Genomic DNA, 14,643 nt, shown 5'->3' with positions numbered 1-14,643 from the left:
TTACTTGAGAGTCAGCTGCAACTGCAAGAGGAGAGAACTACCACCTTAAGGAAGAGCTGGCAGCAAAAGAGGGTGGGAGGGGGACAGTTTGAAACTGTTTTCCCCACTGAAACACTTTGGCAGCCTTTCTGCATCCTCAAAAGCCAGCACCCCATTTCAGGGTGCCCATTTCCACATGTCGATGCAGTACATTTCGGCTGATATATGAATGAAATAATAGGATGGGGAGAAAATATGAGAGCAAGCCATTAGAAGACAATCAATGATCCATTTTCTGGTATATATTTCTCAGGTAAGTAACCACAACTGCCTTCCTGTGTGCACTTACTTGGGAATAGGTCCCATTAAACATGCATTGGGCTACATCTCTAGGGTGTTCAAACCAACGGGGGAGTGGGGAGATGCAGAACTATGCCTGCTGTCCATAACCCTAAATGCTGACATGCTGGTCATGTCCCTCCCTGAAGCTTCATTTTTGCCGTTAGAGAAGAAGAGGCTCTATGTGCCTACACTTCCTTCCCCCAATTGGGAACCCTGGCCAATCATCCCCAGATGGGTACAAATATATGCACGTGCTTCTCTTTCACATGAATTCCAAAGGCACAGCCAGGGGCCAGCAAGCACCTCAGTGTGTGAGGGGTGCAGCGAACTGGAGTATTCCCTCTACCCACTCATGAAGGACTTCACCATTTGAATGTGCTCTCTGTTCTCACAGATTAATGCCTTCTTTCATTTAGTGTACATGGAAGGGCTCGTACATGGTAAATCTTGCTGTGCAAATAAAAAGGGAATGGAGCACAAACTTCAAAAAAGAAAAACAAAGACTAGAGGACCCTTGCTACTGAATTGCCTCTACTTTTCTCTCTCGCTAGCATGACTAGGCTCAATACCTGTGCAATCCTGATGGTAGCAACCCCAGAAATTTCCTTATCCCCACCACCACCACCCAAGATGTCTGCTATAGGTATCATAGAATCATAGAAAGAAATGAATTATTATGAACATTTTCTAGAATCATAGATTTGTAGGGCTGGATGGGGGCTACAAGACCATTGAGTCTAACCCCTGCTCAATAAAGGAATCCAAGTCAGAGCATCCCTGAGAGATGGCTGTCCAGCCTCATCTTGAATGTCTTCAGTGTGGGAGAGCCCACCACCTCCCTAGGTAATTGGTTCCATTGTTGTGTTGCTCTAACAGTCAGGAAGTTTTTCCAGATGTTCAGCCGGAATCTGGCTTCCTGTCACTTGAGCCCATGATTCCATGTCCTGCACTCTGGGATGATCGAGAAGAGATTCTGGCCTTCCTCTCTGTGACAACCTTTCAAGTACTTGAAGAGCGCTATTATATCTCCCCTCAGTCTTCCCTCCTCTAATTATACTGCTGCCAGAGCAAGGTGTTTCACCAGTTCAGGATGTCACTTATGCTTCTTCTGCCATTCACATGCAAAAGTACAAGTTTCTTTAATAGATTTCCTGCTTGTGAAAGAAAGGGAGCGGGGTTGGCTGGGAGGGCCATAACGCAGTGGTAGTGTGCCTGCTGTGCATGCAGAAGGTCCCAGGTTCAGTTCCCAGCATCACCAGGTAGTGGTGGAAAATCTCCTGCCTGAACCCCTGGAGAACTGCTGCCTGTCAATGCCGATAATACTGTGCTAGATGGACCAAGGGTCTGACTTGGTATGAGGCAGCTGCCTAAGTTCCTATGAATTATGTTCCTGTGAATGTTCACATAGAGATGTTGGTTGGCATTCCTGCACTGAGCAGGGGGTTGGCCTCAGTGGTCTTATAGGCCCCTTCCAACCCTACAGTTCAATAATTCTATGATTCTAGAAAATGTTCATAATATTTCATTTTTTAAAAATGGCATTGTGCAGCTACCACTTCAGTATGGAAGAGATTTATTTGTTGTTGCATATAACATAATGTTGTCAGATGTCTATGTTTTAATTAGGTATTGTTATGGCTGCCCTTTGCAGTTCAGATCCTTCACATTTCTTAGCTTTAAGGGAAGGACAAGAAGGGAAGGGTTAAAGAAACATCATTGCTCCACTCAGTGCAGTAGCTGTGGTTATTTATCACCTGAGATCTCCTATCTAATTAGATTTTGTATATTCTACTTCTAGCCGCAAATATTGGAAGCTCTCCAACAGGAGCTGATATTGCAGTAATTGGAGGTAAGAATACCATATTCATAGAACAAAGACTGTAGTTCATAAAACTTTTTGAAGAAATAGAACAGGTCTGTTTGACCAGCAAAACAAGCATTTTGCACCTGGCGATCTTTCTGTAGACAAAAATCAATGGTAGGATGCAATACAGTTCTGTCAATTGCTTCACTCAGTCATTCTGGGTAGGGATGTACGAAAGTCACTTACCTTTTTGAAGGGTGACATTTGCAGTGGGGGGGAGGTGCTCTGTCCCTCCCCCTGAAATTCTCTCTGGCCAGCTCCACTCCGCAGTGATTCCGTGGAGCCGCTGACCGGGGCCACCTTCAGCCGGACATCCAGCTGCCCGGCAGCCTGCAGGGACGCAAATGGTGGCTGCCATGGCCGCCGCCATTTCTGTCCCTGTATTTTGCCATGATAGGCTACGAAAAGCCTATCACGGCCAAAAAAAAAAAGCGAACGCAAATGGCAGCAGCTATGGCGGCCACCATTTGTGTTCCCTTTTTTTTTTGGCCATGATAGGCTACGTAAATAGTTACATAGCCTATTACGGCAAAAGAGATGGGCACAAATGGTGGCCACTACGCCATTTGCGCCTCTTTCTTTTGCCGTAATAGCCTATGTAAATATTTACGTAGGCTATCACGGCCAAAAAAAAAAGGGAACGCAAATGGCGGCCGCCGTAGCCGCCACCATTTGTGTTCCCTTTTTTTGCCATGATAGGCTACGTAAATACTTACGCAGCCTATCACAGCTTCTGCAGGGACACAAATGGTGACTCTGCATTAGCCATTATAGGCTACGTAAGTATTTACGTAGCCTATCTAGGGATGTATGAAAGTCACTTACCTGGTCCCGCAGCTTGCTTTGCGGTGGGGGGGAGGCGCTTTGGTTCTCCCCCTGAAGTTCAGGCCAGGGGGGGAGGCACCCCGCCTCGCCCGGCCGAAATTCAGGCCAGGGAGAAGCGCCCCGTCTCCCCGGCCGCAAAATAAAAAGTGAATGGGGAAAAAAAAAACCACCCGTGATAGGCTACGTAACGATTAATGTAGCCTATCACGGCTAGATTTCCAAAGTCAGCTGTGATAGGCTACGTTAATCGTTACGTAGCCTATCACGGGTGACTTTGAAAAAAAATAAATCACGTAAGCAAATGGCGGCGCCCATGGGTGCCGCCATTTGCATTCCTTATTTGGGCCCGGGTAGTCTTCGTAAAGATTTACGTAGACTACGGCGAAAATAAGGGCAACACAAATAGCGTTGCCCTTATTTTCGCCATAGTCTATGTAAATCTTTACGTAGACTACCCGGGCCCAAATAAGGAACGCAAATGGCGGCGCCCATGGGCGCCGCCATTTGCATACACACTTTTTTTTTTTTCAACGTCACCCGTGATAGGCTACATAACGATTAACGTAGCCTATCATGGCTGACTTTGGAAATCTAGCCATGATAGGCTACGTTAATCATTACGTAGCCTATCATGGGTGTTTTGTTTTTTTTTACTTTATTTTGTAATGGCAATGGCGGCAGCTGGTCGGAAGACCGGCCCCCGCCCCCACCCCCGACAAAACGCCACCGAAACGCCGCCGGGACCCACCACCGAGAGGGACATTCGCAGGAGGTAAGTCCCATCCCAGGGGGGGGTGGGGGGCGGAGAATTTCACCAACAATTTCGGGGGGCCGAATGCATTGGCATTCAGCCTCCCTGAGATTTGTGGAGAAATTCACGGCCATCCCTAAGCCTATCACAGCTATAATGAAGAAGCGAATGGCGGCCGCAGACACGGCCACCATTTGCAAAGCAACGCAAACGGCAACAGGTAGGTGTCCCATTTCGCATGCCTTTTGCGGGGTGGGGGGGCAGGGGGGCTTTGTTCCACCACAGATTTCGGGTGAAATTCCACGAATTCCGAGATCTGCGGCGGAATTCTCTGACATCCCTAATTCTGGGCATCTTCACATGGGGCTTTTTATCCTGCAATTGGGATTGGTTACTCATGGAAGTTGCAAGTCCTTTACATGGCATCATCAACCTCCAGTGCCTTTCCCATGGTTTCCAACCATTTCCACAGCTTAATTTGAAATGGAAATAATGAGCTAACAACAAGAACTGGTTTGAATCAGTTTGAATTTGTCGGTATAAAGAGGAAGAGACACTATAACAACAGAGCCATTTAGTGGCTGTATAATGAAACATATAGGACTCACAGATAAAGGGGAAGAGAAGGGGGAAGAGAAGCACATGTAAAGGGCCGATCTTAATCCCGCAAAGAATCTGGAAACAGAAGCCCCAGTAAAATCATGGGATAAAAAGCCTCTGTGTGGAGAAGCCCTCTATCTCTCACTCAATTAGAACTGCATGAGGCAAAGGTCTCCAATCTTTTTGGACCCAGGGCCACATTTGGAAATTTGAGAAACTGTTGTGGGCACCACCACAACATGTTTGAGAAATGCTGTGTTACAGGGAGAATGAAGGTCTGGACTATGTCCAGAGACCATGATCAAAGTGCTAAAGGCTATGGCTATTCACTATATCCAGAAAATCATAGCTCTTTGATAATCCCACCACCCTCCGAAAGGATCATAGAGACAAATCCTATATAGATATGGAAGATGGAAATACTGTTATCAGATTATTAACAATGACAACAACAACAAAGAATGTGGAGGTAAAAGGCAATAAAGAGGCAGACAACAATAGCTGGGGTTAAATAGGGCATAACTTTATTAAGAGCATTTCTACATGAGGCTTTTATTGCATGCTCGTGATTAGTCACTCACGGAAGTTTGTGGGTCCTTCACATGACATTGTTAACCTCCAGGGCATCTCCTGCACCTCCTGACCTGTATCCTGCTTTTTAAAAGATCAGAGATAACCCAATAAGGAACATTAATCTGATATATCAGTTGTGTGTAATTGCGCAGTTCCGCTATAACCACAGCACCATCTAGTGGCTGTAAAATTAAACTTATACAACTTGCCAAGAAAGGAATTCCCTAATTCAATTCAAAGCACATGTCCACCTGTGTAAAGGAGCCTATCTTAACCCCGCAAAGAATTCAGAAGCAGAAGCCCTGTTAAGGATGCGGGATTTTAGCCTCATGTTTTGAAGATCTAAGGGAACACAGCACAACACACTAGCTATTCAAACTAGTATGAAGGTGGTGAGTATGGCACTTCCTGTTGCAACATCTGGGGAAATTGACCTAAACTACCAGCCAAGATGTTCCGCTGACACAATTCAAGTCAGCTAGGAGCTGCAGCTGATAAATGACCCATTTCCCTTTGGGAGAGATAGCTGTGCAGTGGAAGCTTCCCCACTGGTGGTGCCTGCAACCTCCTCTGACCCTATCAGCCTTTCACGACTATTGGCAGCTCATCCTCATGAGTAACCTGTCATCCCTGACCTCAACCTAGAGATGGACAAACTCTCTCACGTGTTGGGTTATTTACAAGAAAATCAGAAATAACTCAGGTTATTTTGTGAACAAATCTGATGCTCAGAAAATGGGCCTGCAACCTTTCCTGCCAGCCCTCACCTCATCTTCAAAACACCTAATCCCCCAAAAGCCCTTCCCTCTTCCCCATAAAGCCTTTCTGGCCAGTGATGGGGATCAGTGATGGGGGATAGTAGCAGCAGCATCAGAGGGAGGTAAAGAGGGAGGTCCCCCTGCCCCATCCCTCGTGCAACATGTAGCATGTCCCATGGGTGATATATGCAGGATGCCCGAGAGGAGGAACCAAACCTCTTTCCCTCTCCCTGCTTGGTAAAGCTTTACAGGGAAGGGGGAGGGGTTGGGGAAGGGTAGGATCAAAGTAGGGATGGATGTAGGAATATTTCCAGTCCGTGTCAGTTTTGCATGTGTTCCATGTCCATTCTGTCCTGTTTTCTGTGAGTACAAGAACGTTCGCATTTAAATTGCATGAATTGAATTTCCCCTTACAATATGCATTTTCTATGCATTGCATTTGCCCTTACAACATACATTTTTGTATTCATTTCCCCCTAAAATGCACCATTTGTTACACTTCTTTGAACTGAGGACTGCACTGCAAAATCCAGAGAAGTGTGTAATTCAATACGCATCTTAGTCCTGGAAGTGCAAATTAAGTTGGTTCACTACAAAAAAAAAAAAAAAAATGCAGACCAAATGCAATTTGAGCATCCCCAGATGGAAACCAGGAATCCTTCTCAACCTTGGATTTTAATTGGAGCCTGAGAAGAATTTTATAAAGGTTGCATTTTATAAAGATCTTATAAAGGTGCATTTTCTTGGAGGTCAGCTTTCCCCAAAGGTCGTATTTGGGCCTGAGCTCGGCAAGCCTCATCAGCATCTCTTGCCAAGACAGCCCTTTCTGGCATCTTCCCAAACATCAGCTAGTGCTGGTGCTTTCCCAAGTCCTCACTGGTCCTTCTGCCAAACGTTGTGATGAAAGGACAAATACAGTTATCCCAAAAGCCAAAGACAACTAAAGCACACTCGGGGACATAGGAAACTGTACCATCCAGCTCAGTATTGCCTTCGCTGTCTGTCAGCAGCTCTCCAAGGTTTCAGTCTTTCAGACAGAGTCTTTCCCCGCCCCACATGCTGATGCTAGAGGTTAAACCTCAGAGCTTCCCCATGCAAAGCATGAACTCTACCTAGGTGGCCAGGTGTCCTACTTTACAGAGGTCAGTCCTTTATTTTGGAGGTGTCCTGTATTTGATGGCCATTTACATGCACGTGGTTTGTTTGTTTTTTTCACTCAGCCGTGATAGGCTATGTAAACATTTACGTAGCCTATCACGGTATTTTTTTAAAATCTAGCCATGATAGGCTACGTAAATGTTTACGTAGCCTATCATGTTTTGGGGGTGTTTTGTTTTGTTTTTTTTTACTGGAAATGGCAGCGGCGGCAGCCGGTCAGAAGACCGACTGCCGCAGCCGCCGCTGCTGAACTGCCGCCAAACCGCCGCTGGAGCCACCACCACCAGGGACATTCACACAAGGTAAGTCCCATCCCGGGGGGGGTGGGGGGGCAGACCGTTTCACCACCAATTTCAGGGGGCCGAATGCGCTGGCATTCGGCCTCCCCGAGATTCATGGCGAAATTCTCTGACATCCCTACTCTGGTCTCATGGGACTCCAGAGGACATTAGCCGAAAGCCTTACAACATGAGACCTCTTTTCCTCCATCAGTCTTTCTCACCCCACAAGCCCCACAGTGAACGGAAGGGGCATTGAGAAAACCTGGCTTAGATTTTCAACTGGTCTTATTTATTTATTTATTTATTTATTTATTTATTACGTTTATATCCCTCCTTTCCCCCTCCTTAAGGAACCCAAGGTGGCATACATAATCCTCCCCCTCTCCATTTTATCCTCACAACAACAACCCTGTGAGGTAGGTTGGGCTGGGTGTGTGTGTGACTGGCCCAAAGTCACCCAGTGAGCTTCTATGGCTGAGTGGAGACTAGAACCTGGATCTTCCGACTTCCAGTCCAAAACTCTAGCCACTACACCACACACTGGCTCTCTGGGTTACTGAAATTCTCCACTGATAAGAGCTATCATGACAGAAACTTTCTACAACAATTTAGCTGCGGTCCCATTGGCACGCTGTCATGCTAATTCAAGTTGTTCACGTAAATTACTATTCCTCCCAAAAGAAACATCTTCAATGTTAAGATGCATTACTTGGGCCGTTAAAAAATTATATTGTGTTTGCTCACTTCCATGCCAGACTTGCTAATATTAGCAATTCAACAGGTGGATTCCCTGTCATTAGTGTAAATTAGTGAAGCACTGCTGTGTTTCCCTTTGGTTCCATCTCACATAACTTTAATTTCAGCTTCCTACAAGTTACTAGGAGGAAAATTGAATTGTGCCAAGTCCCTGAGGCTTATTAATACTGTACAACATCTAAAGAGCATTAAAGCCTATTGTGTTTTGGGAGTCCATTGTGGTCCTTAAAAATGGATGAATCCCCCTATTGGGGTCACATTATTATGGTAGATGCAAAATCTTTACAGGGGCAATTTTCTTTTTCATAGCAGGAACTTTGGTTCCTGGAGTCAGGCAGCTCAAAGCTCTGAAGTTTGTTAATGCTTTAGATTAAAGTGGTTTTCCATAACAACTGGGAGCTTGCTTCAAAATCCCAGGAAAAGAGATAGATTTAGAAGCCAAGTATTCCTGTACTTATAGTTTAATACTAAGCCCGGCTCAAAAGTCTAGCTGTCCAAGCTCAGATCCAGAACCACACAACAAGCAGTGAGTCAAATGAAAGTGCTGGATTTGTAGTCAGATTGTTTGGACAGATAGTAGCAAAAGACCTGAGCAGCATCTGAGAGGGAGGGAGTGTCCATGCCCTTAGTGGTGACTGTCCCTTGGCAAGAGGGGTGAGGAATGGAATGTACAGTGCCACCAAAACCATCCCATGCTTCCAATCATGGCCTGTTATCCCCCATCACAGCCTCTTTCTTCTATCTGTTCCACTTCACAAGCTCCTACTCATTCAATTAGGAGCAATGGACAAGCCTGTGGCAGGGGTGGAACAGGAATTAAGTAGCATGAGATCACGTAATCTGTACACAGATCTGTAGCCAGAGCCAAGATTCATTCAGAGGGGCGTAGAGTCCCATTTCCTACTTTGGAAGTGCTCAGCATTGACAAGATGTGAATCCCTCAAGCACCTATTCCTAACTTCTTTACCTCCGAGTTAACCCGAATTTAAAGACAGGGGATCTGAATATTTCCCTGTTGTTTTCTTGTTTTTGTTTTGTATCTCCCATTTCTCTCAATCCAGGCTTCATCATCACAATGTCAAAGCCCCTTTCTGATGTGCTGTTATCTATGCATGCTTTCTCTTTGAAGGATCCAAGAGAAAGTACCCATCTATGCAAAACAAAAAACAAAACATAGGCTATTTGAAATGGTTAATTAAAAGAGAAATGCAAATGCAAATGTTCCTTCTTCCCCATAGGTGTCATTGCCGCAGTGGCTTTTGTCTTGATTTGCCTGTTGGTGGTGATGCTGAGATACATGTACCGGCACAAGGGCACCTACCACACCAATGAAGCAAAGGGAACTGAATTTGCCGAAAGCGCAGATGCTGCTTTGAAAAATGACCCTACCCTTCAAGACGCCATGGATGAGAGCCGGAAAGAATATTTCATCTGAGAGCAAAGGCAGCCCCACTGAGACACACTTAGTCATTCTCTCCTTCCCAAGGGAATCAATCAGACATTACATCAAAAACCACCAGGATATGGAGATTGCACAGAAGAGAACAAGGGGACTAATTGAAATATTGCTGTTTGCCCTCAAGAAGAACTGAACGCCAGATCGTGGCTGTTTATTTGATTAGCAGCACAGCTCAGTTCAATATCAGATCAGGAGAAACCAAAAAAAACTCAGGATGAGCGATTAACTGATAGCAGATAATAACATCAAATGTCAAACCTTGACATTTGGCAAAAATACCCATGGAAAGCTTCCTAATAGACACGCCAATCTGTCCTGCACTGATGTGATACCAAAAAGTGAATTTTAAGTGGCAACAAAACAAGTGTTGAGATGCATAAAAGAGAAGATCCTGGCACAAAAACTACTTCATTGTAGTTCAGATATCTTGTTTTCCTTAACATGCACAAGCTTGTCAGTGTGAATATATATGTTTGTTTTTGAAGGGTGTTCTGAAGTTAAAAAGCAAAAGGAACTAGAATCTCACAGGAAAACACTATAGGAAAAGACCGAGGACAAGTTTTAAAATGAAATATTTTATTTGTGGGTATTTCTTGTGGTGTTGTAAGACTCCTCCTATGCGAGGAGACTAAATTGGTTTGCCTCGGGCCTGTATTGATTGGTTGTTGTTGTTTTAATTCCATGTCAACTGTCCTTGAACGTACACCTCTTCTCAGACTTTATAACTGCCTAGCTGGATCTGGCTCCACTTGCTTAATTCTCAGGGTGATTTCAGACCCACAATGGCAGCTTATATTTCTGTCACAGCCCACGGTGACCAGCAGAAGAGGGAACTGTACAAACAGACACAAGGCCCATCTTTCATGCTGACAGAGGAGTCCTTTCTTCCCACACCAACTGAAAAGGGGATAGGTTGTTATAGGCACAGTGCAGGTGCGGCCTTAGAGCCAGTCTACACAGAACTAATCTACAGTCTATGTATTTTTGTAGACTGGCTCTTAGGCTGAGATAGCACTCCGTCTACCCAGGCCTCAGGTCTGAACAACTCCAAATGTAACAAGTCAAACACCGCCCACCTGCCATCTGTGATCCCCTGCTATGCGTTTGACAGCTACCTCTCACCATTTTTGCTGAAATAGTACCTTATAGTACTACTATAGTAGTACTATAATAGTTTGATTGTAATAGTAGTTTATTCCAGTGCTCAAATTATAGGGGAGCCAGAGGGGGAATGTTCTTGCCTTTAATGGTGGCCCCCTTAGCTAATGCTTTTAGAAGAGTACAGGGGATCATGATTAGTCTAACAATGGAGGGAGTCCAGGGTTGGGGGTTGTGCATTTCATTAAGAGCCCCCATACCTTTCCGCCCATAATTTGAGCAGTAGTTTGTTCAGCACCATTCACAGTGAGCCCCATCCCCACACCCACTGGAAGCCACTTTTGTCTGCTAATTCTCTATGCCCCAAATGAAATTGCCCACATTTGAATGCTCTGGATTCATTTGCATTCAGTGAGAGTCAAATGATAGCATTGTAGCAAACCTGGAATATTTTTGAAAGGTGAAGTGAGATGAAGGTGCATGTAGAAACAAAGGCTTGGATCTGGGTTATCAGGACCATTGCCTGAGCAGAGTTCAGAATGCTCCCACCACTGGAAAGGGGGTGAAGCAATCTTTCCCGATTTTCCCCTCCCTTTGCAGTCTCCAGCATCACCTTCCCCACTGTTCCAGAGGGTTCCCAACCTCTGGAGCAGAATTTGTTTTGGAGGAATAGGGACTGCAGAGGGAGAAGAGAATCAGCAAAGATTACCTCCCCCCCCCCCCAGTTCTATCAGTGAAAATGCTCCACTGGATCAGAAGCTTTCTGCAGATGGAAGGAGCCTTTCCATTCATGGAAGGCTAACCATGGATCCAACCCAAAGTAAATTACAGTCTTGCTGAAGCTGTGGAAAGAGAAAACCTGCAGATGCCACTCACCCTGCAGAAAACAAACCACCCTGTGCCTTAATTCTTCCTGTATTGTGTTATCAAGCACCATTTTGGAAACTAACCATACATTTGGCCATGGTAGGTTTGAGTACTCCATAGGATGTATTTGTGTGAAAAAGCCATACATCCTTTTAATCCAGACTTTATTTTGTGTATATTCCCACACTCCAATATTGCCACTTTCAATCTGCAAACATTATGGCTAATGGAATAAGAAGTTGGATTTTTTTTCAAGCTGCAAAAAAATGGACTTTGTTGGGCCTGTGTTTACTTTACTCAACAGGGAAATCTGCATCCAGGTTTGTATTATGTCTCTACAACAGAAATTAACTGTTGACTCCAGTTTAGCCATTTATTTACAGAATATCTATTTTGTTGACAGTATTCCTCTAGCCAAAGACACAGTCCAAGTGCAACACCTCTCTTTTTTCCCTATCACTCATTAGCATTTTTGGTTATTAAAAACACATATCATAACTTAATTTCTATTGTTCTTCTTTATTTCCAAAAATAGTGGTGCCAATGGCAGCTTCCCTCCTGAGGTGGGGAGGGTGGTGTGTGTGTGTGTGTGTGTGTGTGTGTGTGTGTGAGAGAGAGAGAGAGAGAGAGAGAGTAATAACAGATTGAGGGCAATTTTTGTCAGGATAGAACTGCATCATGAAGGGAAAAGTTTAACCTCACTGCCCACTTACCATAAGTCCTGATCACACACACCCATGGGTGCTATTTTAAAGCAAAAATCAGACACGTTAATTCCTGAGTATATTAGCACAGGAATGTTTGCTTTTTCTCTTTGAGTTTGTATGCATCCAGCAAACCTTGACTCATCTTCTGTAAAAGTGGATACTCTGTCATCACACACACACACACACACACACACCAACACAATATGGCTGGGGTGTACTTACACACTGTGGAAAAAAAGCGGAACTGCATTACTAAAGAAAGAACAAAAGAGGATACAATTTGTGTAACACTTGCATAGGCTAATAAATATGTATAGATGTACATTTAGAAATGCAATGCAATACAGTCTCACCATAGTGGGGAAGGCTGTGAATAAGCTGACTTGTTTACCTGCTCACTCTGCTGTCCAGGCACTATCACTGATGATCAACTTCAAGGCCCTTGCTGTTCTCCCTTCTTATGGATCCTTATCTTTAAATTGGACTTGGACCAGACAGCCCTTCAAACAGAGGATGCCTTCAAAGAGAGAACCGTCCTCTGTAAATTAGGACACATGGCCACCCTAAACATGGCTCAGAAGATTCCATATCCATTTATGTTGCTGTGCTTGTTAGCAAGTGGCTGTATTTATCTTTACAGAAGGCCCTGATTTGTAAAGAGAATATGAAAAATGACTGCCTTGAGTGAATGCTGCAGTAAAGCCTTTCGCTTTAAGCCATTCGAGTCACTGTGCTGTATATCTCGAAAGTCAGTTTGTCTTCATTTCCTCCCTTCACAACACACTGAGTTCGGTGGCCGAGTACCTCAACAGAAAACACCTAATTGATTTTTAAGAAGATGAGAAGTCTCCTGGGGGTTGACTTCTTCTCTTGTTCTGCAGCTGCTGAACTTAGAACAGGATGAAGTTATGCAAGCCAATGCTAAGGGCATATCCAGTCCAGATGTTTCCAACCTTGGGGAGAATTATAATTGAATATCCAGGTACCAATGTGGAGTAATTTGTATACATAAAGCAATCTGGCTGGATTTTTGTTTAACAGGGGTATTGTTTTTTAGTGTTCATTTTCAATAAATTAAAGCTGATGTCAGGGACTCTGACATCAGATTTCTTCATGAACTGAAAATGCACATCGGAAAACCAATTCATTTTTTAAAAAAAATACCGCCAGACTTCTTAATGTATTCAGCGCATCAGAAACTTGCTGTTCTTTGTTAAACCAAGGAATGGACGTCTGTGATGCTTTCTGTTCATTTGTTTTAACCTGGCACCCTCCAGATGTTTTGGTCTACAGATCCCAGAATTCCTGACCATTAGCCTTGCTGGCTGGCTGTACTGGAAGTTGAAGCCCAAGATCTGGAGGGCACCAAGTTGGGGAAGGCTGATCTAAAGGAACTTGGAGAGGCTATGAGTCTCAGGCCTGGCCTACAAATGCAGCAGAATGAGGTGGTAGAGTTCTGAGGCAGTAAAATGGCCTCTACCACTTCATATCACAGGTAGTACCCACATTTATGTAGACTGCCCCAAATAAACACCACCCTGCAAATAGAAAAAAAATGCAAAAGGGATGAGACTGTGCTAGAACCTTTCACCTTGATGTGTTAGCTTTTTACTTGCAGACAACTGTTTCTGTTGGGGAGCAGTCAAAATGGTCTCTCCTACATGGAGGCTGAAGTGGTGTAGCCTATTCTGTCACTTCAGGATCTTACCAACCAGCACCAGCACCAAAGGTTGTGCTGCCTGAGGCAGAGGACCCTCTGCTGCCAACTCTTCCTCCAACTTCTAGTGGTGGTGGTGGTTTTTAATTTTGCTGACTGTCCATCCATCCCATGCCTTACTCTGAGAGGTCCTTCCACAGAGCAATGCATTGTAAGCAATGCACAGAGACTGGCAGAGAATACTGTTTAAAGTTACTTTAAACTTTAATTTAAACATTTGCCAGCATTCAAGCAAAATGACAGAGTGCCTCTCCCACATTGCGTTGCTCTGAAGAAATGAAATGTGGGGAGGGCGCTCTGGAGAACTCCACTGGCTGCTTTCTTGCTGCAGCAATGTATTGGCCCCAGGAGCATAACCAAGTCACCTGTAGTGTTAGAGGGGCCTAGAGATTCATAATGCTTGCTTAAGTTCATTATTAGTGCAATCCCCTTGCTAGTAAGCCTCTGAGCATGTGAAGATGAGTCAAAGGGCCGATAGCGTGGCCGAGCACATACCATATTACTGAGTAAATCAAGATGTGCCTGGGAAGTGAGGTTTGTTTACCTTAAAGCTACAGGTGGCTGTGCTGAGAACCAAGTGCTGTTAGTCTATGCTGGGAATGAACACTAGGGGGTGCTTGCTGCTGTCATGCTGCCTCATTGCTAACATGTATGGTATAAAACCCATTGTACCCCATGGCTCTGGGTTCAGAGAAGCTGTCTGATCCAACCATTGGGTACGCCTGTGTGCTGTAAGTTACTCAGTAAAGTTCTCCTTGTAAGTAAACCTGGGTCTGATTTATCACTATCTTGGCACCTCTAAATTAAGAGGCCGAAGCCCATGGCTGGGGCAATACAAGCAAGCAGCCACAGCACTTCACAACACTTTGGCAGGTGGTGACAGCAGATGCTGCCAATGCCAACCAAGG

General features: G+C 44.6%; 1 protein-coding gene across 1 annotated transcript in view; it reads left to right on the top strand.

Annotated features, from left to right (window-relative positions):
- Positions 1 to 13,074, top strand: part of GYPC (glycophorin C (Gerbich blood group)) — a 64,669-nt gene extending 51,595 nt beyond the window's left edge. Inside the window, exons 2-3 of the mRNA XM_084806761.1 lie at positions 2,120 to 2,170; positions 9,126 to 13,074. Of these exons, the coding sequence (XP_084662887.1) occupies positions 2,120 to 2,170; positions 9,126 to 9,322 (248 nt within the window). The 3' untranslated portion in view covers positions 9,323 to 13,074. The remainder of the gene's footprint in view (positions 1 to 2,119; positions 2,171 to 9,125) is intronic.
- Positions 13,075 to 14,643: the final 1,569 nt, after the last annotated feature.

The sequence above is a fragment of the Heloderma suspectum genome, chromosome 1 (genome assembly GCF_057233095.1).
Source record: "Heloderma suspectum isolate Gila_16-S chromosome 1, 16-S_ref, whole genome shotgun sequence".
Taxonomy (NCBI): Eukaryota; Metazoa; Chordata; class Lepidosauria; order Squamata; family Helodermatidae; genus Heloderma; species Heloderma suspectum.
This window is presented reverse-complemented; position numbering and strand designations above follow the sequence as displayed.